We start from the raw sequence: 26,490 nt of genomic DNA, 5'->3' as shown, positions 1-26,490 counted from the left end.
AGTACAAGATATTGAGTATAGTTCCCTGTGCTATACCATAGGTCCTTGTTGGTTGTCTATTTTATATATAGTAGTGTGTATATTTAAATCCCAAACTCCTAACTTATCCCTCTCCACCTTTTCTCTTTGGTAACCATAAGTTTGTTTTCTATGTCTGTGAGTCTTTTTCTGTTTTGTAAATAAGTTCATTTGTATTATTTTTTAAGATTCCACATATAAGTGATGTCAAGTGATATTTGTCTTTCTCTGTATGACTTAGTTCACTTAGTATGATAATCTCTTGCTGCAAATGACATTGTTTCATTCTTTTTTATGGCTGAGTAATACTCCATTGTGTATATATACCACATCTTCTTTATCCATTCATCTGACGATGGACATTTAGGTTGCTTCCATGTCTTGGCGATTGTAAATAGTGCTGCTGTGAACATTGTGATGCGTGTATCTTTTCGTATTATAGTTTTCTCCAGATATATGCCCAGGAGTGGGATTGCTGGATCGTATGGTAACTCTGTTTTTACAAAGAGCTAACTTTTAATTTCATTGATTTTTCTCTATTGTTCTCCTATTCTTTATGTCATTTATCTCTTCTCTAATCTTTATTGTTTCCTTGTTACTCTTAACTTTGGGTTTAGGTCTTATTTTTCTAGTTTCTTAAGTTATAAAGTTAGTTTGTTGATTTGACATCTTTCTTGTTTTTAATATGTTTATAGCTATCAGTTTCCCTCTTAGTACCATTTTTCGCTGCATCCTGTAAGTTTTGGTATATTGTGGGTTTATAAAAATAATTTAAACAAAATTAAAACTTACAGAAAAGTTGCAGTGCTTCCATATATTCTTTTAACATGTTTTCACCAATTATTAGCATTTTGGCACATTTTTCTTTTTGGGGGTGTTATTGAAGTATAATTGACTTACAATATTATATTAGTTTCAGGTGTACAATGTAGTGATTCAATATTTTTGTACATTACAAAATGAACACTGTGATAAGCCTAGTTTTCATCTGTCAGCATACGACGTTATTTCAGTTGTAATTTCTTCTTTTTCATGTCTGATTTTATTGATTTGGGCCCTCTCTTTTTTTCTTCATGAGTCTGGCTAAAGGTTTATCAATTTTCTTTATTTTTCAAAGAACCAGCTCTTAGTCTCATTGATCTTTTCTATTGTTGTATTTATTTATTTATTTTTGCTGTGTTGGGTCTTCATTTCTGTGCGAGGGCTTTCTCCAGTTGTGGCAAGCGGGGGGCCACTCTTCATCACGGTGTGCGGCCTCTCATTGCGGAGCACAGGCTCCAGAAGTGCAGGCTCAGTAGCTGTGGCCCATGGGCCCAGTTGCTCCGCGGCCTGTGGGGTCCTCCCAGACCAGGGCTCGAACCCGTGTCCCCTGCATTAGCAGGCAGATTCTCAACCACTGCGCCACCAGGGAAGCCCTCTCTGTTGTGTTTTAAGTCTCTATTTCATTTATTTCTGCCCTGATCTTTATGATTTCTTTCCTTTTACTAACTTTGGGTTTTGTTTGTTCTTCTTTTTCTAGTTCCTTTTAGATATAAGGTTAGATTGTTTATTTGAGATTTTTCTTGTTCCCTGAGGTAAGCTTTTATTGCTAAAAAATTCCCTCTCAGAACTGATTTTGCTGCATCACATAGATTTTGAATTGTTTCTATTCTCATTTGTATCCAGGTATTTTTTTTTTTTTTTTTTTTTTTTTTTTTTTTTTTTTTTTTTTTGGTGGTATGCGGGCCTCTCACTGTTGTGGCCTCTCCCGTTGCGGAGCACAGGCTCCGGACGCTCAGGCTCAGCGGCCATGGCTCACGGACCCAGCCGCTCCGCGGCACGTGGGATCTTCCCGGACGGGAGCACGAACCCGTGTCCCCTGCATCGGCAGGCGGACTCTCAACCACTGCGCCACCAGGGAAGCCCTGTATCCAGGTATTTTTGATATTCTTTTTGATTTCTTCAGTGACCCATTGGTTGTTTAGTAGCATATTGTTTAGCCTCAGTGTGTGTGTGTGTGTTTTGATTGTTGTTGTTGTTTGTAGTTGATTTCTAGTCGTATACTTTTCTGATCTGAAAAGATGCTTGATATGATTTCAGTCTTCTTAAATTGACTGAGAATTGTTTTGTGGCCTAGCATGAGATCTATCCTGGAGAATGTTCCATATGTACTTGAAAAGTGTATTCTGCTGCTTTTGGATGGAATGTTATCTATATACCTATTATGTTCGTCTGATTTAATGTGTCATTTAAGGCCAGTGTTCCCTTATCGATTTTCTGTTTGGATAATCTGTCCATTGATGTAAGTGGGCTATTAAAGTTATTATTATTATTGTTAAAGTTATTATTATTGTGTTACTGTCAATTTCTCCCTTTATATTTGTTAATATTTGCTTTATGTATTTAGGTGCTCCTACGTTGGCTGCATGTATATTTAAAATTGTTATATCTTCTTGTTGGATTGATCCCCTGATCATTATGTAATGTCCTTCTTTGTCTCTTGTTACAGCCTATTTTTTTTTTTTTTTTTTTTTTTTTGCGGTACGCGGGCCTCTCACTGTTGTGGCCTCTCCCGTTGCGGAGCACAGGCTCCGGACGCACAGGCTCAGCTGCCATGGCTCACGGGCCTAGCCGCTCCATGGCATGTGGGATCTTCCCAGACCGGGGCATGAACCCGTGTCCCCTGCATCGGCAGGCAGACTCTCAACCACTGCGCCACCAGGGAAGCCCACAGCCTATGTTTTAAAGTCTATTTTGTCTGATATAAATATTGCTACCCCAGCTTTCTTTTCATTTCCTTATGTGTGGAATATGTATTTCCATCCTCTCATGTTCAGTCTGTGTGTTTTTTTAGATTTAATATGAGTTTCCTGAGTGCAGCATATTATTTGGGTCTTGTGTTTTTGTTTTTTGTCCATTCAGCCACTCCATGTGTTTTGATTGGAGCATTTAGCTCATTTACATTTAAAGTAATTATTGATGGGCAGGTACTTATTGCCAGTTTGTGAACTGTTTTCAGGTTGTTTTTGTAGTCCTTTTTCGTTTCTGTGTTTTAATTTTGTTCTCTTGCCTTGTGATTTGATGACTGTTATCAGTGTTACGTTTGGATTCCTTTCTCAATTTTATTTTTGTGTATTTATTATAGATCATTTGTTTAAAGTTCATATTAAGTTCATATTTACATATATAGTAGTTATGCTATATATTATATATAGCATATATGATTATTATATATATTGCTTATTTTATATATATAAAAGTTGCTGATCTCTTAAGTTTGAATGCATTCCAACAGCTCTGCATTTTTTACTCTCCTCTCACCATGTTTAATTTTTTTAACATCATATTTTACAACTTTTTGTTTTGTGGACCCCTTAACTACTTATTGTGAATATAGGTGATTTTACTAGTTTTGTCTTTAAACCTTCTGCTATCTTTATAAGTGGTTGATTTACTACCTTTACTTTATGTTTGCCTTTTCCAATGAGGTTTTTGTTTTTATAATTTTCACATTCTAGTTGTGGTCTTTCTTTTTTGCTTAGAGAAGTCCTTTTAATGTTTCTAGTAAAGCCAGTTTTAGTGGTGCTGAACTCTTCTAGCTTTTGCTTGTCTGTAAAACTCTTGATTTCTCCTTCAAACCAGAATGATAGCCTTGCCAGGTAATGTATTCTTGGTTGTAGGTTTTCTCCTTACCTCACTTGAACTTACTGTGCCACTCCTTTCTGTCCTGAAAAATCAGCTTAGAGTCTGTGGGAGTTCCTTTGTACATAACTATTTGCTTCTCTCTTGCTGCTTTTAAGATTTTCTCTTTTTCTTTAATTTTGCCATTTTAATTATAACATGTCTTGGTGTGGACTTCTTTGGCTTATCTTGTTGGGCATTCTCTTTGCTTTCTGAACCTGTTTCCTTTACCAGGTCAGGGACTTTTTCAGCTATTGCTTCTTTAAATACGTTCTCTGCCTCTGTCTCTTCTCCTTCTGAGACCCCTATAATGTCAATGTTAGTGTGCTGGAGTTTGTCACAGAGGGCTCTTAAATTATTCTCATTTAAAAAAATTTTTATTGGAGTATAGTTGATTTACAATGCCGTGTTAGTTTCAGGTGTACAGCAAAGTGATTCAGTGTTACATATACATATATTCATTCTTTTTCATATTCTTTACCCATATAGGTTATTACAGAATATTGAGTAGAGTTCCCTGTGCTATACAGTAGGTCCTTGTTGGTTATTTTATATATATTAGTGTGTGTATGTTAATCACAAGCTCCTAATTTATCCCTCCCCACTATGTTTCCCCTTTGGTTTGTTTGGTTTGTTTTTGAAATCTGCGAGTCTGTTTCTGTTTTGTAAATAAGTTCATTTGTATAATTTTTAAAAATTAGATTCCATATATGAGTGATATCATATGATATTTGTTTTTGTCTGACTTCACTTAGTATGATAATCTCTAGGTCCATCCATGTTGCTGCAAATGGCATTATTTCATTCATTTTAATGGCTGAGTAACATTCCATTGTATATATGTACCACATCTTCATTATCCATTCATCTGTCGATGGACATTTAGGTTGCGTCCATGTCTTGGCTGTTGTAAATGGTGCTGCAATGAACATTGGGGTGTGTGTATCTTTTTTTTTTTTTTGCTGTACGCGGGCCTCTTACTGCTGTGGCCTCTCCTGTTGCGGAGCACAGGCTCCGGATGCGCAGGCTCAGTGGCCATGGCTCACGGGCCCAGCCGCTCTGCGTCATGTGGGATCCTCCCAGACTGGGGCACGAACCTGTGTCCCCTGCATTGGCAGGCGGACAGTCTCAACCACTGCGCCACCAGGGAAGCCCTGCGTGTATCTTTTATGAAGTAAGGTTTTCTCCAGATATATGCTCAGGAGTGGGATTGCTGGATCTTATGGTAGTTCTATTTTTAGTTTATTAAGGAACCGCCATACTGTTCTCCATAGTGGTTGTACCAGTTTACATTCCCACCAACAGTGTAGGAGGGTTCCTTTCTCCACACCCTCTCCAGCATTTATTGTTTCTAGATTTTTTGATGATGACCATTCTGACTGGTGTGAGGTGATACCTCATTGTAGTTTTGATTTGCATTTCTCTAATGATTAGTGATGTTGAGCATTCTTTCATGTGTTTGTTGGCAGTCTGTATATCTTCTTTGGAGAAATGTCTATTTAGGTCTGTCCATTTTTGGATTGGGTTGTTTGTTTTTTTGATATTCAGCTGCATGACCTGCTTGTAAATTTTGGAGATTAATCCTTTGTCAGTTGCTCCATTTGCAAATATTTTCTCCCATTCTAAGGGTTGTCTTTTTGTCTTGCTTATGGTTTCCATTGCTGTGCAAAAGTAAGTTTAAGTAAGTTCCATTTGTTTGTTTATATTTTTATTTCTGTTACTCTAGGAGATGGGTCAAAAAAGATCTTGCTGTGGTTTATGTCAAAGAGTGTTTTTCCTATGTTTTCTTGTAAGGGTTTTATAGTGTCTGGCCTTACATTTAGGTCTTTAATCCATTTTGAGTTTATTTTTGTGTATGGTGTTAGGGAGTGTTCTAATTTCATCCTGTTACATGTAGCTGTCCAGTTTTCCCAGCACCACTTACTGAAGAGGCTGTCTTTTCTCCATTGTATCCTACTTTGTCATAGAAAGTATCCTCATTTTTTTAAATTCTTTTTTTCTTTTTTCTGTTCAGCTTGGGTGATTTCCACTACCATCTTCCAGTTCACTGGTCCGTTCCCCTGTGTCATCTAATCTACTGTTGATTCCTTCTATTGTGCTTTTTAATTTCAATTATTGTGTTCTTTAGCTCTGTTTGGTTCTTCTTTATACTTTCTAACTTTTTTAAACTTCTCACTGTGTCCATCCATTCTTCTCCTGAGCTCATTGAGCATCTTTATGTTCGTTACCTTGAACTCCTTGTCAGGTAGATTGCTTATCTCCACGTCACTTAGTTCTCTTTCTCATCTTTGTCTTGTTCCTTCATTTGGAACATACTCCTCTGTCTCCTCATTTTGCCTAATTCTGTGTTTATTTCTGTGTATTTGTAATCCAGTTACGTTTCCTAATCTAGAAGAAATTGCCTTATGTAGAAGATGTTCTGTGGGGCCCAACAGCACACTCCCCTCTGGTCACCTCATGTAGGCTGTGTAGACTGTTACGTTGTGGTTGGTTTGACTACTGTGGGCACACTGGTCGGTGGGCCTGAGTCCTGGCCCAGTTGGCTGCATGGCCCTAGCTCACGTGGAGGCTCTTGGCCTGCTGTTAGGTGGCGTGGGGTCCTGGCACAGCTGGTTGCATGGCACGGCGGGGGCAGAGCTGGTGCTGGCCTGCTGGTGGGTGGAGCCTAACCCCTGGGTGGCTGGCTGCCAGTCCTGAGGGGTCCTGGGACTGATGCCAGCCCACGGGTGGGTGTCCTGGGGCTGACGTCAGTGTGCTGGTAATAGGCTAGAGGGAGGATTCCATAATGGTGCTTGTTAGCACCAGTGTCCTGGTCATAGAACGAGCCCCCCAGAATGGCTGCTGCCAGTGTCTGTGTCCCCAGGGGGCATCAGTTGCCTCCTGCCTCTCCATGATCAACAAGTGGGTTTGACCCAGACTCCCTTCAGATTACTGCCTCTGCGCTGGGACTTGCATTGTGTGAGATTTACTGTGTGCCCTTTAAGAGACTCTGTTTCCTAGATTCATCTGGCTCTCCCATGCACAAGCCCTGTTGCCTTTCAAAGCCACACATTCTGGAATCTTGTTTTCCTGGTGCAGGACCTCCAGGCTGGGAAGCCTGATGTGGGGCTCAGACCCCTCACTCTTTGGGAAGAACCTCTGCAGTTGTGATTATCCTCCCATTGTGGGTTGCCTACCTGGGGGGTGTGGGTCAGATCATCGTGTATCTCTACCATCCCTAACCATCTCATTGTGGTTCCTTCTTTGTATCTTTAGTTGTGGAAAATCTTTTCTGCTGGTCTTCAGGTTGTTCTCATAGATAGTTGCTCTGTACATAGTTGTAGTTTTCACATGCTCGTGGGAGGAGGTGAGCTCAGGGTCTTCCTACGCCACCATCTTGGCCACACCTCCATCGTGTTCTCATTTTTACTCATCTCTGAGTATTTTCTAATTTCCTTTGTGATTTCTTTTTTTGATCCATTAATTGTGTAAGAGCATATTGCTTAATTTCTAAAATTTTGTGAGTTTTCCAATTTTTTTGTTACTGATTTCTAACTTTCATCCTGTTGTGGTTAGAGAAGATCCTTTGTATAATATCTATATTTTAAAATGTACTGAGACTTAACTTGTGGCTTAACAGATGGTGTATCCTGGAGAATGTCCTATGTGCACCTGAGAAAAATATGTATTCTGATGTTGTTGGGTAGAGCGTTCTGTATATGTCTGTTAGACTAGTTGGTTTATTGTGTTGTCTTCTGTTTCCTGACTTATCTTCTGTCTGGTTATTTCATCCACTATTGAGCGTAGAGCATTGAAGTCTCCAGCTATTATTGTGGAGCTCTCTATTTCTTCCTTCAGTTTTGTCATGTTTTGCTTCATTTATTTTGATGGGCTGTCATTTGGTATATAAATGTTGGTCATTGCTGTACCTTCTTGCTGTATTAAACGTTTTATAATATGTAATGTCATTCTTTGTCTCTTATAAGCTTTTATGTTTAAAGTCTATTTTGTCTGATATTACTATAGCCCTATCCCCTGTTCCCTTTGGGTTACTGTTTGCACATAATATCCTTTTCCATCTTTTCACTTTCAACCTGTTTGTGTCTTTGGATCTCAGATGATTATCCTGTAGACAGCATATAGTTGGAGCATGTGTTTTTATACACATGCCAATATCTGTTTCTTGATTTGTGAATTTAATACATTTATATTTAAAATAATTACTTATGAGGAGGGGCTTCTGTCGTTGTTTTCTATATGCTTTATAGCTTCCCCCCTAATTTGCTACATTCTTGTCATCTTCCGTGTTTAGTTGATTTTTTTGTAGTGAAATGTTTAAATTCCTTTCTCATTTCCTTTTATGTATATTCTATAGCTATTTTCTTTGTGGTTACCATGGGGATTACATTTAACATTCTAAAGTTACACCAACTTAACTTTATTAACATACAAACACTGCTCCTTTACAGCTTGGTTGTTGATGTCACAGAATTACGTCTTTATGCATTGTATGCCCCCAAACATAAACTGATAATTATTTTAAATGCATTAGTCCTTTATATTATGTAGAAAACAAGATTTGGAGTTACAAACCAAAGTTACAGTAATATTAATTAGCTTTTACACTAGTAATTTTTTCCTTAAATGTGTTAATTTCTTACACCGTGTAGAAAATGAAAACTGCAGTAACAAATCATTGTTACATTACTACTAGCTTTTATAATTTCCCATTTGTTACTTTTATTGAGATGTTCATTTCTCCATGCAGCTTCAAGTTACCACGTAGTATCCTTTCATTTCACCTTGCAGGACTCCCTTGAGCATTTATTGCAGGGCAGGTCTAATGGTGAAGAACTCCCTCAGCTTTTGTTTATCTGGGAATGTCTTAATGTCTTCTTCATTTTTAAAGACAGTTTTTCAGGGTATAGGATTCTTGGCTGACAGTTTTTTCTTTTAGCACTTTGAATATATCAGCCCACTGTCTTCTGTTCCGTAAAGCTTCTGATGAGAAATCTCCTGATAATCTTATTGAGAGTCCCTTGTATGTGATGATTTGCCTCTTTCTACATGCTTTCAAGATTCTTTCTTTGTCTTTGTTTTTTGATAGAGTGATTATAATGTGTCTTGGTGTAGGTCTCTGAGTTCATCTTACTTGGAGATTACTGACCATCTTGGATGTTTATACTCTTGTCTTTCATCAAGTTTGGGAAGTTTTCAGCCATTATTTCTTCAACTATTCTCTCTGCCTCTTCCCTCTCTTCTCCTTCTGGGATTCCCATGATGCATATTATGTTGGTCCACTTGGTGGTGTCCCACAGGTCCCTTAGGCTCTGTTCACCTTTTTTCAATTTCGTTTCTTTCTGTTCTTCAGACTTGAAAATTTCTGTTGCCCTATCTTCAAGTTTGCTAATTCTTCTTCTGCCTGCTCACATCTGTTTTTGAGTGTCCCTAGTGAATTTTTAAATTTGTTATTGTTCTTTTCAGCTCCAGAATTTCTTTTTGGTTTCTTTTTAGGTTTTCTACATCTTTATTAATATTTCCATTTTGTTTCACAGTTTGTTTTCTTGGCTTTCTCCACATCATCCTTTAATTCTTTGAGCATCTTTAAGACAGTTGTTTTAACATCTCTGTCTAGTAGATTTGCCATCAGGTCTTTCTCAGGGACAGTTACGTTGATTTATTTTTTCTTTTGAATGAGCCACACTTTCCTGTTTCTATGCCTTGTGATTTTTGCTGTTGTCATTGTTGTCGAATACTAGACATTTGAATCTAATGATGTAGTAACTCTGGAAAGCAGATTCTCCCCTTTCCCCAGGGTTTGCTGTTTGTTACTGTTTTATTTTTATAATCTGTCTCTGAGCCAAGGATTGGTCTGAGGTCTAAAGTTAAGGTTTTTCTCAAGTCTTTTCTGAGCCTTGTCCTGGGCATGTGCAGTCACTTTCTAATCTTCCCCATATATTAGTTATTTTTGAATATCCTAATGTCTGGCTCCTAAAGTGAAAAATGAATGGGGGATGGAAGTCACTTCATCCGGAAGGAGAGGGGCTTGTGACAATTGGGGGAGGAGTAACAACAGTGGCTGCCGCCTCTGTGATCAGAAGCAGGAATCAGCGAACAGAGCACAGGTGTCTGCTATTTGGAGCACAGGGTCCTTTTTGCCCACCCTGGATCCTGCACACTGTGTGCAAGATACTCCAGCGACATGTGTGCAGATGCCTTTCACAGGCTGGGGTTGGGGGATAGGTAGCTGCTCCTGTTGACCAAATATTAACTTTGGAAATTGACCAAAATTAGCTTCAATTTACTCTCCAAGTTTTCCCTTGGACACTAGTGCCCAGGGTACCAAAATAGTTACATCAGACATATTCTGCCTAGGTAATTGTTGTCTAGGTGGGGAGACAGAGCCTGGTGCTGCCTACTCGACCATCTTCCCAGAATCCTTCCCCAATATGTACATTTTTATTATACCACAGGGCCTATCTCATAGTGTCATTATGAGGATTAAACAGTTTATAAGTATAATACAAGTATCCCAGTGTCTAACATAAAGTAAGTGCTCAGTAAATATGAGCTGCTAATTATATTAGGGGAAATTAAGGTGTAACTGCTCAGGAATTTGGCTTTTACTCCATAGGCAGTCATACATGAACAGGGAGCTATAATCAGAGCTGTACTTAAGGAAAATTAATGTGCAGTACATGAAGATGAACAGTTAGGAGAGAAAATCTTCTATTTATTAAGCACCTACTATGTGTGCATATGCTTGAAACATTTGTACACATTTTCTCATTTAATTCTCACGAGGGAGCATATTAAATACATTTTATAAATGAAGACTCTGAGAAGTGACTCCTAACACTCTGAGATTTAAACCTAGGTCTGTCTGACTGGAAGAAATAAGTATTATTTATTGGAATAAGTATTATCAAACACAAAACAAAATAACAAGTGTTGGCAAGGACATGGAGAAATTGAAATGCTTGTGCTTTGCTGGTGGAATATAAAATGGTGTACCACTGTGGAAGACAGTTTGGTAGCTACTCAAAAAGTTTAGCTTAGAATTGCCATTTGATCCAGCAATTCCACTTCTAGGTATACACCCAAAAGAATTGAAAGCAGGAGCTCAAAGAGATACTTGTAAGTCAGTGTTGATGGGGCATGATTCACAATAGCCAGAAGGCGGAAACAACTAGATGTCTGTCAATAGATGAGTGGATAAACAAGATGTAACATATACATACAAGGGACTATTATTTAGCCTTGAAAAGGAATGCAGTTCCGATACATACTACAGCATAGATGAACCTTGAGGGCTTTATGCTAAGTGAAACAAGCCAGACATAAAAGGACAAACACTGTGTGATTCCACTCATATGAAGTATGTAGACCAATTCATAGAGATGGAAAATATAACAAAGTATAATAGAGGTTAAAGAGGCTGGGGACAGGGAGGGATGAGGACTTTTGGGTACAGAGTTTCTGTTTGCGATGATGAAAAATGGATAGTGGTGATGGTTGTACAACATTGTGAATGTACTTAATGCCAGTGAATTGTACACTTAAATATGGTTAAAATGGTAAATTTTATATTGTATATATTTTACCGCAATAAAAGAGAATATACAAGCCCCAAAGTAATAATAATAGAATATAGTGTTTTCTGAAGCTCCAGATGATTTATAAAAACTTCTAACTTGCAATTTGCCTTGAATATGTCTGCGTTTAAGAGATAGTCCCCTTCCCACCTTCTAGTACTCTAAGACTGAAAGAAGAAACCTAATCCAATAATAGAAATACTGAGTTACTGCAACACAACTCAAATATATACTTAGGACACAAGGACAGCGCTTACTACCTGTTGTTTTGATCTTTTAATTAATAAAGGAAATGGAGGTTGTGTGAGATTGGCATCAAAAAGGATAATTTTTTACAGTTTTTACAAAGGTGTATACCTGTGTGGCCACCACACTTCATGTTATACTTTGCATATCTGCTTTTCAGATTCATCCGTGTTGTTATATGTTACTTATTGCTTATGCGTTACTTATTCCCGTGTATGGAAAATCTGCAGTTTGTTTATTTCCCTGGTTGATAGATATTTGGGTTATCTCCAGTTTGGCTATTATGACTAAAACTGTTATGAACATTTTTTTTTTTTTTTTTTTTTTTGCGGTACGCGGGCCTCTCACTGTTGTGGCCTCTCCCGTTGCGGAGCACAGGCTCCGGACGCGCAGGCTCAGCGGCCACGGCTCACGGGCCCAGCCGCTCCGCGGCATGTGGGATCCTCCCAGATCGGGGCACAAACCCGTGTCCCCTGCATCGGCAGGCGGACTCCCAACCACTGCGCCACCAGGGAAGCCCTGTTATGAACATTTTAATACAGTTTTTGAGTGGACATATATTTTCATTTATCTTGGGTAAATACCAAGGAGTGGGCTTTCAAGGTTGTATATTAAGTATGTGTTTAACTTTATAAGACACCGACAAACTATTTTCTAAAGTGGTTGTACTGTTTTATTTTATTTTATTTTATTTTATTTTTGCGGTATGCGGGCCTCTCACTGTTGTGGCCTCTCCCGTTGCAGAGCACAGGCTCCGGACGCACAGGCTCAGCGGCCATGGCTCATGGGCCTAGCTGCTCCACGGCATATGGGATCTTCCCAGACCGGGGCATGAACCCATGTCCCCTGCATCGGCAGGCTGACTCTCAACAACTGCACCACCAGGGGAGCCCGGTTGTACTGTTTTAAATTCCCACCAGCAATGTTTGAGAGTTCCAGTTGCTCTATAGCCTGTGCAGTATTTGGTATTACTGATAGTGTTAAATTTCGGCCATTCTCTTGGGTGTGTAGTGGTAGCACATGTGGCTTTACTTTGCCTCCCCTAATACCTGATGATGTTGATGATCTTTCCATGTGATCCCTTCCCATTCTTATGTCTTCTTTGGTAAAGTATCTGTTCAAATCTTTTGTCCCATAAAAAAAAATTGGGCTGTCTTATTAATATATATACACATATTTTAAGTTTTGTTGAGATATAGTTCACATACCATAAAGCAACCCATTTAGAATGTACAATTTTATGGTTTTTGTATATTCACAGTTATGCAAATATCACCACAGTCTAATTTGGAACTTTTGACTGTCCCCAAAAGAAACCCATACCTGTTAGCAGTCAGTATCCATTCTCTCCCCACCCCCAGCCCTAATCTACTTCCTGTGTCTTTAGATTTGCCTATTTTGGATATTTCATATGATGGAATAACAGAATATTTTATCTTTTGTGACTAGCTTCTTTCACTTAGGGTAAGGTCTTCAAGGTCCATCCATGTTGTAGCATGCATCAATACTTCATTCCTTTTTACTATGAAATAATATTCTGTTGTATGGATATACCACATTTATCTGTTCATTAGTTGATTGACGTTAGGACTGTTTCCACTTTCTAGCTATTATAAGTAATGCTACTATGAACATTGTGTACATGTTTTTGTGTAGACACGTTTTCATTTCTCGGGTATATAGATATATGTGTGCAAATATTTTCTCCCTCTTGAAGAAGTCTGTGTCTTCCCTCTTGATTTTCTTGACAGTATCTTTTAGAGAGCAAAATGTTAAAGTTTTCATAAATTTTAATTCATCAATTCTTTTCCTCTATGACTCATTCATCCTTTTTGTATCTTATCTAGGAAATCTTTGCCTAACCGAAGGTCACAAAGAATTTGTTTTCTTCCAAAATATTTATAATTTTAGCTCTTATATTTAAGTATGCAATCCAGTTTGAAACAATTTCTATGTATGGTGTGACATCAGGATCGAGTTCATTTTCCTGCATGTGGATATCTTATCAGCAGTACATTTTAAAAGTTGATCAGTTAACCATTGGATTATCTTGGCACCTATGACAAAAATCAATTGACTATGAATATGTGGATCTCCTCCTAACTCTTAATTCTGTATTCTTGATCGATATGTCCATTCTTATACAACCCTGTATTGTCCATTCAGTACAACCCTGTATTAACTACTGCAGCTTTATAGTAACACTAGAAATCAGGTAGTCTAAGTCCTCCAACTTTATTCTTTTCCAAAATTTTTTTCTTACTTGAAGTCTTTTGCATTTCCATATAAATGTTAAATAAGCCTGTCAGTTTCTACAAGTATGTGGCTGCAATTTTCACTGGAATTGTGTTGAATCAATAGATAAATTTGGGGAGGATAGGGACTTCCCTGGTGGCGCAGTGGTTAAGAATCTGCTTGCCAATGCAGGGGACACAAGTTTGATCCCTGGTCCGGGAAGATCCCACATGCTGCGGAGCAGCTAAGCCTGTGAGCCACAACTACTGAGCCCGTGTGCCACAACTACTGAAACCCACGTGCCTAGAGCCCTTGCTCCGCAACAAGAGAAGCCACAACAATGAGAAGCCCATGCACTGCAACGAAGAGTAGCCCCCGCTCGTCGCAACTAGAGAAAAACCACACACAGCAACGAAGACCCAACAGACAAAAATAAATAAATAAATTTGAAAAAATTTTTTAAAAATAGATAAATTTGGGGAGGATTGACACAGCAATGACATTGAATCCTCTGATCAATAAACATGGAATATCTTTTCATTTTCATTGCACCTTTAATTTCTTTCAGCTGGGTTTTGTATTTTTCAGTGCCTAGGTTTTGCCTGTAGTTTGCTGAATTATCCCTAAATATTTCACACATTAAAAAATTAAATTTCCATTTACCCCTACCATAAGAATATGATAGATTTTTGCATAATGACCTTACTTATATCCTGTAACCTTGCTCTCACCTTTTCTAGTTGCTTTTTTGTAAATTCTTTTTTTTCAACATAGACAACCAAGCTGTCTGCAAATAAAAAGTTTTACTTCTTTTTTTTCCCCAATCTGTATGCCTTTCATTTTTCTTGTCATGTTGCACCTCGTGGGACCTCCAGTACAATGCTTAATAAAAGGGTGAGAGCAGACATTATTGCCTTGTTAATAATTTTAGGAAGAAAGCGTTTAATTTTTCAAAATTATTAACTATAGGTTTTTTTTTGCATGTGCCATCGGGTTGAGGAAACCCCCTTCTATTCCTAGGTTGCCAAGAACTTGTATGACTTGGTGTAGAATTTAGTCAGATGCTTTTTGTACACCTGTTAAGGTGATATATAGTTTTTCTTTTTGCTCTGTAAATATGAGGTAAATATGTAAAAACTTTTATTTATTTATTTATTTATTTTTTATTAGTTTCTGCTTTATAACAAAGTGAATCAGTCATACATATACATCTGTTCCCACATCCCTTCCCTCATGCATCTCCCTCCCTCCCACCCTCCCCATCCCACCCCTCCAGGCGGTCACAAAGCACCAATCTGATCTCCCTGTGCTCTGCAGCTGCTTCCCACTATCTATCTACCTTACGTTTGGTAGTGTATATATGTCCATGCCTCTCTTTCGCTTTGTCACAGCTTACCCTTCCCCCTCCCCATATCCTCAAGTCCATTCTCAAGTAGGTCTGTGTCTTTATTCCCGTTTTACCCCTAGGTTCTTCATGACATTTTTTTTTTTAATTCCATATATATGTGTTAGCATACGGTATTTGTCTTTCTCTTTCTGACTTACTTCACTCTGTATGACAGACTCTAGGTCTATCCACCTCATTACAAATAGCTCAGTTTCGTATCTTTTTATGGCTGAGTAATATTCCATTGTATATATGTGCCACATCTTCTTTATCCATTCATCCGATGATGGACACTTAGGTTGTTTCCAGCTCCGGGCTATTGTGAATAGAGCTGCAATGAACATTTTGGTACATGACTCTTTTTGAATTATGGTTTTCTCAGGGTATATGCCTAGTAATGGGATTGCTGGGTCATATGGTAGTTCTATTTTTAGTTTTTTAAGGAACCTCCATACTGTTCTCCATAGTGGCTGTACCAATTCACATTCCCACCAGCAGTGCAAGAGTGTTCCCTTTTCTCCACACCCTCTCCAGCATTTATTGTTTCCAGATTTCTTGATGATGGCCATTCTGACTGGTGTGAGATGACTATGTAAATTTCTGGTTTACAAGGTGGTTTTTGAATCCAAAAACAACCTTGCAGTCCTGGGATAAATTCCACTTAGTTGTAATGTACTTTCCTTTTGATAAACTATTCAAAATGATTTCCTAATATCTTGTCAAGGATTTTTGCATCTACATCCAGGGAGCTATTAGTGTGTAGTTTTTGTTTCTTGTAATATCATTGTCTGGTTTTCCTATCAGGTTAATGCTGCTTCACAGACTAAGGTGGGAAGTGTTTTCCTCTTTTATTTTCTGGATGAGTTTGTGTAGAATTGGTACAATAACTTCTGTAAATTTTTGGTAGAATTCACCAGTGAAGCCATCTGGGCTTGGAGTCTTCTTTGTGGGAATATTTTTAACTAGAAATTTCTTTGTGATTGGACTAATCAGGTTATCTGTTTCTCCTTTAGTGAGTTTTGGTATTTTGGACATGACATTGTCATCAAAGTTGTCAAATTCATTGGCATAAAGTTCATAATACTTCCTTTTCATCCTTTTACCCTGTAGAATCTGCAAGAAGATCTTCTCTCTCGTTCTTGGTGATTTGTCTCCTTTCTTTTATTCTTTGATCTATCTGGCTAGAGGTTTATCAATTGTATTAATTTTTTCAAAGAATCAGATTCTGATTTCATTGATTTACTCAATTGTTTTTGTTTTCTATGCCATCGACTTCTGTCTTTTACTATTGTCTCCTTTCTGCTTGGCTTGGGTTTAATTTTATTCTTTTCCTACTTTCTTAAGGTGGAAGCTTAGATGACTGCACCTTCTATTTTTTTCTAATAAAAGTGTTTAATGTTATAAATTTTCTTACATGCACTGCTTTACTGCACACTGCAACTTCTGATGTTGCATTTTCATTTTTACTTTGTTCTTCATAATTTATAATGGTCATAATTTACTTAGAAATGTGTTGTCTAATTTCCAGTAGTTTTGCGGAGGGGGGTGGATTTTCCAGATGTATCTGTTACCAATTTCTAGTTTAATTATTTTGTAGTCAGAGAAAAACCACTGTTTGCAATTCTTTTGAATTTGAGGGTTGTTTTATGGCCCATAAGATGGTTTCTCTTCATGAATGTCCCATGTGTTGTTGGGAAAAATGTGTATTGTTGAGTGGAATGTATTTGTTCACTAGAACAGAGGAATTCATGCTTTTTTTTAGGTTCAGAAAACAAAGACCATATTGTGGTTGTTCTAATTGATCTTAAGAGATCTGTTCTGAGTTTGCATTTTCACGTTTTCAAGGCTAATTTTACGTTTGCACAGATTTGAAAAACCCTTGCCCTTGCTTTTCTTTTTCACCATGTTATAAGATGTATATTGGTCTTGCTGACATTTTCTACTCATGTTACTTAAGGCCAGGATTGAGTTTACATGTAGATGGTGTACGCTACTCTTAAGTGAGATGTGAGGCTGGCTAGTTAAGGGCGTGGCTCTTAGAGTCAGGTGGACCCATGTTCCAGTCTTTATTCTGCTACTTAATACGTCTGTGTTCATGGGCACATGGTCTTTCAATCTTGCAAGGCTTTTGTGAAATCAGCTTTGACAACAGCAGTGAAGCACCTGTGCATGGTACAAGTCAGGGACAAATGACACTCTTGCTGTCATGGGACTTGGGGGAGTGATGGGAGGCATTCACACGGTTTCGTTTTCAGCACTTGTCTGATGAACCTGGATCCCTTTCTCAGCCGTTTCTCCATACGTATCGAGCACCTGCCTTCTTTGAGCTGCTCTTTAGTGATTATAGTACCAGTGTCTCCTCAGAAGGGTTATTTATTCTTATTTTCTAACCCTATACAATGAATTTGTTTATTGGGTAGCTCTTCTCGGTGACAGAAGCAATGAGGCACCATGCTTATAATGATTGCCCAGGAACGTGAGGCCGTGAGAAGGGGAGGGGTCCCGTCAGTTCCTACCAGAGGCCTTGAATGCCTGTGTCATGTACCACTGGGTTAAGCACCAGAAAGACGACACCTAGAAATAAGCTCGCACATCAGAGTAGAAAGGCAATAGGAAAGGTATAGTTTACTATTTGTCTGTTATGTCTAGTGTTTAATAGGGCCTGAATAAAAAAATTACTAAATTGCTGAAATCACTGAACATACACAGAAGCAAAAGAGTAGTAAAGAAAGACACAGCTGAGCCCTGTTAACGTGCAAATTATATTCTCGTTCAACCAACGTGGCCGCGTGCACTTGGGCCGGGCACTCTGCCGGGTGGGCACTGGGGCGGGTGACCCAGCGGCCGCCACAGCCCGTCCTGGTGGGCGGGGTGCGAGCCACAGCAGAAGGGCTGAGGTGAGGAGGCAGGTACAGGGGCTGTGGGAGCCCAGAGGAAAGGCACCTAACCCAGGCCCCCCGGAAAGGTACCTAACCCAGGCCCCCCCGAAGGGTGAGAGGCCACAGGATCAGGAGTGAGGGGCGAAGGGTTTCGGGAAGAGGAAGCAAAGCTCCGGGGAGGCCATTCGTTAGTTGTCACCTCTGACCTTCCCAGAAACACCCAGCCGCAGGAAAATCCACGATTTAGCGGGGAATGTCTACACCATTCAGTCTCCCCAGACCCAGCCCAAGATAAACAAAGCGCAGGATGACGGTATAATACCCCCATGTATGTCACAGAGTTTTCCAAAGAAAATCTTGATAATGATTAAAAGAATGACAGCACGTGAGTCAGGCTTGTTGATGCATTTTATTGTGAGATGGGGGAGTCTGGTAAAAAACTAGAAAATGACCATGGTGTAACAAGGAACTTAAAAATGAAGAGTCAGATTTGTAACTTACATACATGAATACAGGAACAAATTGGCACAAAATGTTAAACGTTGTTCCCAGCACTGTTTATATAAGGTTGCCCTAGCTTGGCTTATAAGGAAATGAGACTTCATGGTTAGACTAATCTCTTAATAAAACCGCAGAGCATCATGCTGTTAGTCACACAGTGAATTTCAGAATTTAAGAGTTTTTATATTAAAAACTGGGTAAAGGTAAAATGACTTGATTGTAGTTGTAAAACTAATACATTCCCATTTAAATTCTGTTCTACAGTCCAAGGCAAGTATAAATGTTAACATAACACTGTTAAATCAAATCTCAATGCAAGAGAACCAATTGCATCTCTACTTTAAATCTTATCAACTTTCCAAATTTTCATACTAAAATATATTATTGTATTAATACAAACTACAGTATTATACACTACACTGTGTAATAAATAAAGAAATATAAAAATAAGACACATAAATATAAAAGTTTTCTAAAACTAAAAGTACATATGTCAGTTAAGAAGGGTATTAATACTGCCAGGTTTGAAGACATACAGTACAAAAATGTTGCACAGATCTATAAACTAAAAGAAATAAAATAATACTGATAGGTAAGAATCAGCTAATGTTGTTAATAAACTGGGTCCATAATAACTAACATTTGGAAACAATTATGAGCCGAATAACAATGGCAGGTCCATGTTTGAAATGCAAGTACATGGATAAAGCAGATTAGAAAATTTCCCTTTCATTTCTGTAGAGAAATTCTGAAAGTCAATTAACGCAAAATGAATACTGAGGAATTATTAAAGGGTGAAATGTCCCAGTGTTTGGCTTCTCTGACAGAGTCAGTGGTTTTGAGTTTTATTTTAGAATTTCGATACAAGAAACAAATCAACAAATGCTAGTTATTGTAGGCCACGCATGAACGGAGGCTGGTCAGAGCCTTGAAAATACTGATAAATGGCACTTATAGCACACAGGTCTTGCTTAAGGCCAAAGGAGATACAAAGCTTCATATCACATCCTTCATATTTGTTTACCACGTACTCAAACACAATTACGAACACTGATCTGACGACTCTGCTGTCCTCACCAGTATCAACACTGTTAGTCCCTGCAATCAGAACTCAACGGCAATCTTTGCAACTCCATTTAAACCACATGAGTAAGAAACTTCAGCTCTTCTATCGGCTGCTTTCTTAAGGCTAACGATACACTTTAAATGAGAATACGCTCTACTATGACATCTAAATATTAGAAGTTACTACCTTCTAGATTGAATTTAGAAATGGTAGTTAGCACGGTTTGGAACTGCATTATACTTCTCCGTGAAGGGAATTTTGTAGTGCAGAAGTTCTCACATTTTAAAAAACATAATAAAATACTGAAGCGGATTTAGCATATGTTTACCAATAAAAAATTATAAAATTTCTCCCAATTGTACAGCTTAAGAATAAACCAACATAAGAGTGATAATACTGATAAAATGAAACAATGCCAGATGCTTATCTAAGTAATCAGTTTCCTTTAACCTGTTGCATCTTTGCTTTCTGAGTCATTAAGTTTTCTAATCTGCTTCATGTTACAAACTTGTTCCTAACTTTGAAAAATGCATGAAAAATTACTAGGTCTGAGGTTCAGGCACACCCGGATTTTTTTGTGTGTGTGGTTTTTTTTTTTTTTTGGTATTTTGTATTTTTTTAAATTTTTACTTTACACAGTAGTGAACAGAAATCACAGTATACAGGTTACTGTGTTTCCGTGAAAAGCATGTATAATATAGAACAAAATTCATTACCAATTAGAATTTTCTTTCTTTCTAGAAAAACGATCAGGCCTCATTTGTCTTCTCTTCAGACACCTGCCCGCCGCCCTGGCTGACTTTGTGTTCTAAGCTGCGGGCTGGGCTTCCAGCCCCTGTGCCCTCCCTCGCACCTTCGGAGCTCGCTCCCTCCTCCCCCTCGTGCCCCTCCCCCTCCGCCCCCTCCCCCGCCTGCGGTCCTCCACTTTCCTTTTCCTCCTGCAGGTCCTCCGTCTCCCTCTCCTCCTCCTCCTCCTCTTCCTCCTTGTCACTGTCCTCATCCTCCTCCCGCGTGGAGCTCTCCCTCTCGTCTGAGTCGCCCTGCGAGGGGGAAGCGTGGGCCCCCGCATGGTGTGCGGACGGGCCCCCCGGGCCCGCGGCCCCCGGCTCGGGCCCCTCGGCCTCCCTCTTGCAGTAGGAGTAGCGGTGGTTCATGTGCTGGGAATAGGAGCCCGAGTGGGAGAAGCGCTTCCCGCACTTGTCGCACTGGTAGGGCTTCTCCCCGGAATGCAAGCGCGTGTGCTCGATCAGGTGATGCTTGTGTTTAAACGCCTTTTTGCAGATGCCGCACTCGTGAGGTCTTTTACCTGAAAATAAGGGTACAGCTATGAAATAAGATGGCATTAAGCCGATAGCCTTCGGGGCACTTCAGGTTATGGAAATGGTTATAAATTTGTTTTTCCAAAACTGCCAGGTTCATGAGCATACATACCTGTGTGTTCGTATTTATGTCTCAACAGCGAGCTACTCTTCTGGAATATCTTATCACACAAATCACAAGCATACATTCCGTTCTCTGTCTTGCGCATTTTCTTTTTGGGTGGCGTGGAGTCAGAGTCGTTCTGATCTTCTACATTCGATACTCCTTCTGAGCTAGTGTCTTGCCTTTCATCCTAAAGGAGAAAACGAAGTGGGACAATTTCATTTAAAATTACAAGACAAACGAGAGACATAAATAAAAGCACAGATTAAAGAACTACTGTGATTTACACTTTCAACAACTTGACCAAAGCAGGCTCCAAGGGGAGGGCCAGGTGACAGGTGGGGCTGACACAGACAAAAGGGAGGGGCGCTACAGCCACAACCGCAGCAAACCCAGGGCCAGCTGGCACCGAGAAGAAAGGACACGAAAAAGAAATAATACAAAACGCAGTACTAACACAGTCCACCTAGTTCCATATGAATCATTAATTTATGAGAAATTGGCAGAAAGTTTTAACTTACGAGTTTGCTAAACAATCACAGATTTCTGACGGCATCACTTACCTTCACTTTTTCATTCTGGGTTTCACTAAGCAAAAATTAAGATTCTGTTTTTTAAAAGTGGTCTTTAAATTGTATCTTCCAGAATCTTAGAGTTTCGTGAACTAAACTCCATTGTCTCCCTATCACTTTTCTAAGGAGCAAGATGGAAAAACAATGTAGGAGGGTCTACATTTTTAAACAAGAACACTTGCCAGACAATGCATCTTTAGAGTTTCGGGTTAGGGATAGGGTTGGGGAGGAAACTTGGGCCTCCTGTCGGTAAAATAATTCTTCAGGGAGTCTGTAGTGGCATTGGGCCCCTAAGGTCCTGCGTCTTTTCTGAAGTCTTCCATTCTAAACTCACAAATTATCTACAAGTTCAGAGGTTTTCCACATTTCTCACGGCTTTGTAAGGCGGGAGAAGTGCCGACATTTTTCTGGCATTTGTGAGCCGCTAATGGTGCTAAAGGGACTCTATTTTCAACGTTATTTGATCTAGTTGGATGATTAACTGAAATGTTTGTGGTTCCCTGTTTATTATTCAAAGGTGTGAAGAGTGTTTTATACACCCAAAATTTAGACTTAGAAATTTAGCCATGTGAAAACTTTTTCAAGAGTTACCACAATTATGGGAAGCCCATTGGTAGCAATAGTTAAGGAGAAAAAAGCAGCAAAACACACTTGAACAGGATACTGTAATTATTTTAGCTGAACCTACTCATAGCAAATATTTGGAAAAAAGATTGAATCAAATGAATACTAGAGATAAATTTAATCAGAAATTGATGGAAAAAAATGGAGAGACATCAAGGTCAGTGACATAGAAAAAGCCCGGACAGTGAGACACACAACAATCACACAAAATGGTTCTATCAAAACTGTCATGGATTTGGGGGGAGTTAAACAGGAAAATGCAAACATAGATTCACAAGTATATTTCCTCATATATCATTATGATTGAACACTATTTAGCTTATAAAATCATTAGTAAATGCACTAGATGAATTCTTTATATACTTAATTTCTGTTTAATTAAAGGTTTTTTATAAACAGGTGTTAACACATAAAAAGTGAAAGCTAAGTTTGCCTGGTGTGAAATGTCTGTGAACAAATTCTCATTTACTAATGATCATAATCAACACAGAAAGTTACGAATTTTGGGAATCTAACTATAAAAACAGAAGTCTGATCAGTGAGCATTCCAGTTTTACTTTCCTCTTCTGTCTCTAGTTTCAAACAGTCAATATTTAACTGAGATTCATCCACCCTTTTCTCAGCAGAATAACAAAACTGCCATTGAAAAGTACTAAGGCACACATTCATCTATTTCCTTTCGAAAATGGCAGCTTAACAAGCTGCTTGGCTCTCTCGTGACTGATTTTTATTAGAAAAATTCACTGAAATAAGTCAAATGAGCACTTGACCAATAGGTCGAGGGTGCGAGCATTCTTTACCTGATTTCCGTTGGACTGGGTCACCTTCAGGGATGCTTCCTGGACCGCGGGGCTGACTGCAGTCGAGTATGTGTACGCAACCTGGGGGATCAGGATGGTCTGCTTGTTGGCCGCCAGCGCTCGCAAGCACGGAACGCTGTTCTGGTCGGCGATGGCCACAATCGTGGGTAACTGGGCAGTGACTGTAGGTATAGCAATATTTATGGGGTTGGCACTTGGTGGGATTACATTTACAACTGGTTCTGAGTCTGTGACACAACTGTCCTTTTGTGGCTCCTTTTTTGCACAAGACAAGTTCAAGGGTTCTTCCTGGACAGAATAAACACTGTTCTGGTAAACACTAGTGATAGTTGACCTTTCCAATAACTCTCCCTGTTGCTTTGGTAGTGAAAGATCAAGAGGTTCGACTTGGGGCTCTTCCTGTGCCCCTTCTGCCGGGTACGAGTAACCCTGTGCGTTTCCGGAGGAGGAGAGGTTGAGGGGGGATGGGGATGATGCGCTGCTTCTGGAACCATTGACCACTGAGCCCACTGGTAGGACGGGGGAGCTAGTTATCTTCAGAGGACTCTGGAGGTTCCTTGTGCCGTCCTGGGATTCATCTGCGTTTGTGGGTTGAGGCTCATCATCGCTCTTTGCAGGGATGTTGGCTTTGCCTGGCTCGGGAGAAGATGCTTCAGAAGACTGCACTGAAGTCTGTCCCGTCTGCATCTTTTCAAACCACTTTTTCACTACATCCGGCGGTAGGTTCACGGAGTCAGCAATTTTTGAGAGCTCTTCTGCACTTGGCTGTGCGTTCAAAGCATAATATGCTTTCAGAAGAGACAGGAGGTTCTTTAAAGGTGGCTGACTGGGAGACAGACTGCCATCTCCGGACCCCGAGGGAGCGGAGGCCTCGGGCTTGGCGACTTCTGGTGAGGGGGGGAGGTGGGGCTGGGCGGGCTGCTTCAGGTCATAGTGCTTGAGCTCCGGAAGCGCGCTGATGTCCCCTGGACAGTCGTCACACAGGAGGCAAGTGCTGTCACTCCCTCCTCCTTCAAAGCTTTTGTCCTTCTCAGATTTAACAGTCAGATCTTCTGGTAACTTTTCACTTTTGCAACTGTTGGCGGGGACTGGATTTTCTTTTTTTAAATTCTGAGGAACAACTTGAAGTTGGCTAGGTTGTTCAAGACTGTAGTTAATGATGATTTTGGTTGTTCCATCTTGATCAACCAGAGGAAGACTGATGGCTGAAATAACAGAATGGCCGCCTTGCTGGATGGATGAAGCGCTGATTGTTTCTTGTTCTTTGGATGCAAGATTGGCTTGATTATTCTCCAAAACTTGCCTGATTACATTACCATCTACTGCCACTTTAAGTACATTCTGAATATCACTTAAATTGATACTGATGGGGGACACCAGCCCCACCGTTGGCAGAACAACGGCTTGCACCACACCCTGAGGAGCACTGGTTGCCTGTAAGGGGCCACCACCACTGAAAACCCCATTCTGTAAAGGGGTTGAACAGTTGATTCCTGAAGCAACCACTATGGGCTTGAACTCATAATCCACAGGCTCAGTTTTGATTTGGTTTACGGAAAGTTGTTCTTGGAAGGGCTTATTCTCTATCTTCTGCCGTATCTGTGGTCGCGTGGGACTGCCTGGTGATGCCGAGAGAGATGGTGAGGGACACTGCGAGGTCTTGAGCCCTGTTCGTGGTCGCCCGTTCACAGGCATCAGGCTGATACATTTCTTGCTGCTTATGTGTGAGCTATAGGAACCGGAATGGGAAAAACGTTTCTTGCAGTTTGGGCATTCATATGGCTTCTCTCCTAAACAACAACAAAAAATTACATTCATTACATTACATTATAAAAAATTATAAATTTTTACGTATCCATGTTTTCCCTAAAACAAGCAGTTTTAAAATTTAAAAAGGGGTTACCATGTATGTTTGTAATATAATTTTATTTAGAATCATCACTTTACGTTCAAAACCTATGTAAATGTCATAAACACCAGTAAAACGTGAGTCTGAACTACATGCTAACCAATAAAAGAATCTTCTCAGCATATGTGTCCAACATTTCTGCAAATTTTTAAAAGTTCAAATCATTCTCAAATACCAAAAAATTATATCCTACTCTTTCAAGTAATTTTTTTCTTACCCTGTTTCACCAATTTACGTAATTTTCTTTTTTTTTTTTTTTTTGCGGTACGCAGGCCTCTCACTGTTGTGGCCTCTCCCGTTGCGGAGCACAGGCTCCGGACGTGCAGGCTCAGCGGCCATGGCTCACGGGCCCAGCCGCTCTGCGGCATGTGGGATCCTCCCGGACCAGGGCACGAACCCGTGTCCCCTGCATCGGCAGGCGGACTCTCAACCACTGCGCCACCAGGGAAGCCCTATGTAATTTTCTATATTTTGTTTTACTTAACCATCTGTAGGAGAAATTAATATTAGAGGAAAGAAAAGTAAATCTCCCATAAGGCTTAACATGTATGAACATCTCGCCTTAACTGTATGAGTCATGAATATCTATCCTTCCCATATCCACAGGTTTCCTTGAAAAGATCTTTTTCAATGGGAAGAAAACTTTAAATACAAGGTATTGTTATAAGCCTTGGCTTATTAAACTGGGATGTATGTACTTCTGGATATATCAGGCAATGTTTTACTGGGTATGAAAAGCATCTTACAGTTTCAATTTTAGTGATAGTGGTTATGGTAATTTAAAACATTTAAATATTAAGACACAGATTAGACTATGTTGCACAAATGCAACGTTTCTGTGAAGTGTTAGGAAACAAACCGAAGACGCTTCCTGCTTACAGAGGCCTTTACGTTGCTTCCCTAAACCTTCCAGGGCACAAGGCATGTATGCTTCTTGGCCACTAGGGATACTTGGACAGAAAATTTTGAGAAGCACCGAGCTACATGAAATATTTACACACAACCTATTTCTTTTTTCCTTTTGCTTTAACTTATAGTTCATCATTTATAATTTAAAGGTTACTGATGCCCATTTTCAGGGAGGTAGCAAACTCCAGGTGTTGTGGGCCGTTTACCTGCACCTGTTACAGTGCAGCTCAGCAGCTCACAGAGATGCTCTTTAAACCTTCTTTAGATGAATGAATGGCTATGAAAATTATGAAATGTGACAATGCTGATTATCTACTCAGTAGCAAAATTAAAGCTCTTTATCACCAGCCCTTTTTTTTGATGTTTATAGCCACTTTTTTTTAAAATTGATGTATAGTTGATTTGCAATGTTGTGTTAGTTTCTGGTATATTCAGCTTTATTCTTTTTTTTGAATTTTATTTTTTCTACAGCAGGTTCTTATTAGGTATCTGTTTTATACATACTAGTGTATACATGTCAATCCCAATCACCCAGTTCATCCCACCACCACCACCCCCCAACACATTCCCCCTTTCTTTTTAATAATTAAAAGGAAAGCAGCAAGAAAGTCAGTGTAAGCTCTGCTAGTAATATAACTTCAATGTTGTAAACTTTAAAACAAGTGCA

At 39.5% G+C, this 26,490-nt stretch overlaps 1 protein-coding gene across 2 annotated transcripts in view; it reads right to left on the bottom strand.

The window, feature by feature from the left end:
• Positions 1-19,734: 19,734 nt before the first annotated feature.
• Positions 19,735-26,490, bottom strand: part of ZEB1 (zinc finger E-box binding homeobox 1) — a gene marked incomplete at its 5' end in the record, with an annotated part of 207,554 nt that continues 200,798 nt past the window's right edge. For both annotated transcript variants that reach the window (XM_079700834.1, XM_079700835.1), the window contains 3 exons: positions 19,735-20,872; positions 20,998-21,178; positions 22,985-24,795. In XM_079700834.1, the coding sequence (XP_079556960.1) occupies positions 20,316-20,872; positions 20,998-21,178; positions 22,985-24,795 (2,549 nt within the window). In that variant the 3' untranslated portion in view covers positions 19,735-20,315. The remainder of the gene's footprint in view (positions 20,873-20,997; positions 21,179-22,984; positions 24,796-26,490) is intronic.

Source organism: Hyperoodon ampullatus (genome assembly GCF_949752795.1).
Source record: "Hyperoodon ampullatus genome assembly, chromosome: 3".
NCBI classification, from domain to species: domain Eukaryota; kingdom Metazoa; phylum Chordata; class Mammalia; order Artiodactyla; family Ziphiidae; genus Hyperoodon; species Hyperoodon ampullatus.
This window is presented reverse-complemented; position numbering and strand designations above follow the sequence as displayed.